This window comes from Macrotis lagotis, chromosome 2, assembly GCF_037893015.1.
Source record: "Macrotis lagotis isolate mMagLag1 chromosome 2, bilby.v1.9.chrom.fasta, whole genome shotgun sequence".
In the NCBI taxonomy this organism is placed as follows: domain Eukaryota; kingdom Metazoa; phylum Chordata; class Mammalia; order Peramelemorphia; family Peramelidae; genus Macrotis; species Macrotis lagotis.
Window position 1 is genome coordinate 189,701,095 of NC_133659.1, and position 3,845 is coordinate 189,704,939.

Consider the following 3,845-nt stretch of genomic DNA (forward strand, 5'->3'; position numbering starts at 1 on the left):
GCTCGCCCTACAGCCTATTCCAGGAGGCTTGTCTGTAAGGACACCGGGGGTGGGAGGCTTGGAAGAGGTCACCTGAGGGAGAGGCTTAATTTAGGATTGGGGGGGGGGGGTGTCTGGCAAAGGGGAAGGGATGTGTGCGAAGCCTCCTCGAACCGGAGCGCGGAACTTGCGAGGGGCTGACTGCCCCGGCTGCCCTGCCCGGTGCTCACCTCCGTGTCTCTGTCTGTGCCTCCCCCCTCCCCCCGACTCTTCAGGCCACCATGCTGACCCGCCTATTCAGCGAGCCCGGTCTCCTCCCCGACGTCCCCAAGTTTGCCAGCTGGGGAGACGACGGCGACGACGACGAGCCCAGGAGTGAGAAGGGTGACACGCCGCCCCAGCCGCCGCCGCCGCCGCCCGGCCCTGGGGCTGGGGCTCCGGGGCCCGTCCGCCCCCCCAAACCGGGCCCTCTCCGTGGCGAGGATCCCCCGGACCCTGCGCTGGGCGAGGCCAAGGACGACGGCGAACTGGGGGGCGAGGAGGAGGAGGAAGAAGAGGAGGAGGAAGGGCTAGACGAGGCCGAGGGCGAGCGGCCCAAGAAGCGGGGGCCCAAGAAGCGGAAGATGACCAAGGCGCGGCTGGAGCGCTCCAAGCTGCGGCGGCAGAAGGCCAACGCGCGCGAACGCAACCGCATGCACGACCTCAACGCGGCGCTGGACAACCTGCGCAAGGTCGTGCCCTGCTACTCCAAGACGCAGAAGCTGTCCAAGATCGAGACGCTGCGCCTGGCCAAGAACTACATCTGGGCGCTCTCGGAGATCCTGCGCTCGGGCAAGCGGCCGGACCTGGTGTCCTACGTGCAGACGTTGTGCAAGGGCCTGTCGCAGCCCACCACCAACCTGGTGGCCGGCTGCCTGCAGCTCAACTCGCGCAACTTCCTCACGGAGCAGGGCGGCGACGGGGCCGGGCGCTACCACGGCTCCGGAGGCCCCTTCGCCATGCACCCCTACCCGTACCCCTGCTCGCGGCTCGCGGGCGCTCAGTGCCAGGCTGGCGGCGGCCTGGGCGGCGGGGCCACGCACGCCCTGCGGACTCACGGCTACTGTGCGGCCTACGAGACGCTGTACGGGGGCGGCGGCGGGGGCGCCTCCCCCGACTACAACAGCTCCGAGTATGAAGGGCCGCTGAGCCCCCCGCTCTGCCTCAACGGTAACTTCTCCCTCAAGCAGGACTCGTCCCCGGACCACGAGAAAACCTACCACTACTCTATGCACTATTCCGCCCTGCCCGGCTCCAGGCCAGCTGGCCACGGCCTGGTCTTCGGCTCCTCGGCGGTGCGCGGGAGCGTCCACTCGGAGAATCTTTTGTCTTACGATATGCACCTTCACCACGACCGAGGCCCAATGTATGAGGAACTCAATGCATTTTTCCATAATTGAGAACTCTCCTCCCTCAGCCCCTCTTTTATGTTTCATTTCTGTTCGTTCCTTCCTTTTCATTTATTTACTTTTTCTTTTTCGGAGAAGGTGGGCCACCCCCCACCATGGCAGGGATTTGGGCGGTAGGGCCACGTTAACTAGAGGCCACCCCCCCCTCCTCCAGGCTCCCTCCGTTCCCCTCAGCTGTGCAGTCCGGGTTACCTGTTGACGTCTCCCCCTTTTTCGGCCCCCTCCTTTGTCGCTCTTTCTTTGACCCAGAAGTGTTCCTTTCCCAGGGGGAACCCCCTCCCAGGACCTTTCCCAAGGGGTCTGGCGTTTTCCAGGAACGCCTTCCCCACGGGTTCTCTGCCCCTCACACACACACACACTCTCAACTCCTTCCCTTAATTTCCTCTTCTCATCCCTAGCCCCCCCCCCAACAGTGCAGTCAGCTCGGGCCTGGAGAAGGGGAGAGGGGGGAGGGGGCGGCCCAGCGGCCGGATTCCATTTCGTTTGTTTAGTTCTATTTTTTAACTACCAGAAAGGGGGAATGCAGTAGCGGTGGGTAGGGATGGGGTGGAACACAGGGGGTTCTCTTTCCTAAAGAGGACGTACTAAGTTCACCATACCCGAGGCCTTGAATGCCTCCCACCCACCCGGTCTCTCCACTTCGGAGTTCCTAATAAGAGTTGGGAGGAGTAGAAGGGAGGCGGAGGAGGGGGAGGAGATGGGGATCCAAAAGGAAAGAAAAAGGTCAAGACCATTGTAACCAGATTCCGACTTTTTTCTTTTTTGTTTTTTTCTTTCTTTTTTAAAAAACACAAAAAAACAAACACAAAAACGCAAAAAGGCGACGGAGGCCGAACGCAGAGTCCGGAGCGGAGAGAAAACACAGTAAGAACTTTTAGAAGCAATAAAAGGCAAAAAAAAAATAAAATAAAATAAAATAAAAAATAAAAAGACACAAATATCTATGCAAGGAGGTTCTGACTGAGCCAAGCGGCCCCGCCCCCTGGCCCCCCGGGATCCCCCCCCCACCCCTCCTCGGCTCCAGGGCCGGGGCCGGAGCTGCAGAAGCGGATATGTGCACTTTGGTGAAGTTGGGGACGTGGCGCCTCCCCCTCTCTCCCTAGTCCCCTCTCACCCTTTCTCACTCCTTCTCCCTTCCCTCGGTTCTTACAATCAGTGACTCCGAGATTTGGGACATCAGTGTCACTTCCTCACCCTCCCCTTTCCCCTCCTCACCCGTCCCCATTGTGCGTCATACTGTTTTTTAAACCTGTTTCCAAATTTGTATGAAATGGCGAACTGTTGGGGGAGGGTCGGTTTGGGGAGGGGGGTTGCATGATAAAGACACACACTGACACAGCACGCACGCACACACGCACACACAGTGACACAGAGACATACACAATGACAAAGAGGAACACACACATAGCCACACGGTAAATATGCAATGCTACTTGGGAAAGAAGGGAGCTATAGCCTTTCTCTCGGCTCTGGGGAAGCGAAAGAGGAAAGCAAACGTTGCAGGCCAGAGGCATCCCTTTAGCCCGGGTCTCCTTTCAGACCTCCCTCCCTTCCACTTTCCAAACCCAGTCAATCAGTTCCCTAGGGCTTTGTAGCTGTGATCTCCCTTCCCCTGTGGAAGCCTGGGAATGGACAGGAGGATGCCTGAGCAGATAAAATTCCTGGAGGTGAAACTTTTTCGAGGGGTCCTTCAGGTCCTCATCTGGCCTCTTCAGCAGCCAAGGCCCAGAACAGGCAAGGATCTACGCTTTGTTACCGTCACAAAACAGAAAGAAGTTAAGGAGAAACAGGTACTCCCAGAACAAGCCCGCAACCAAACAGGCGAATAGACACATGTTGACACAAAGCAAAAATGCAAACACACACGCAGACACACTCAATTTCTCACACTCAAACACACGCAATTTCACCTTCACATCTTATCGAAGCTGAAACTCCCGTTGGACACCCGAAGTGCATTGCGTGTTTCTGTTCAGTTTAATGACGATTAATAAATATTTATGTAAATGAGATGCAAAGCTGGACGGCGGTTTCTCACGGTGGCGTCATTTCATTTGGGGGCTATTGAATTTGGGGATCCGGGGAGTGGAGGGGTTGGGGTGACCTAACAGGTATGAAAGAGGGTCGGAAAAGGAAAGTGGCACCTTGAGGTCAGCTATTAGGCAGCCTGGGGTCCCTGGGTCCTGGGCAGTTATATCCTCTATCTTGAGATCGAATTCCACAGAGATGGACAAGTGAACGCTCTTAAACAGGTACTCACATATAACGCATTTGCATAGACACGTACTGGTACCTGCAAGAACACAGGCACTTGACAGTCATACACTCACACAAACTCACATAAGCACATGCCTTCTCTTTTAAAACAACAATAACAACATGCATCTGTTTCTATAGCTGGTTTCAAAGGGAAAAAAA

The 3,845-nt window shown here is 56.8% G+C and overlaps 1 protein-coding gene across 1 annotated transcript; it reads left to right on the top strand.

Moving 5' to 3' along the window:
• The first annotated feature begins 260 nt into the window (after window positions 1-260).
• Window positions 261-1,418, top strand: NEUROD2 (neuronal differentiation 2). Its single transcript, XM_074220578.1, has one exon. The coding sequence runs from the start codon at window positions 261-263 to the stop codon at window positions 1,416-1,418; it is 1,158 nt and encodes a 385-aa protein (XP_074076679.1).
• Window positions 1,419-3,845: the final 2,427 nt, after the last annotated feature.

What these genes read in the sequence shown, in the direction of transcription:
- NEUROD2 (XM_074220578.1), top strand. Translation starts at nt 261, where the DNA reads ATGCTGACCCGCCTATTCAGCGAGCCCGGTCTCCTCCCCGACGTCCCC.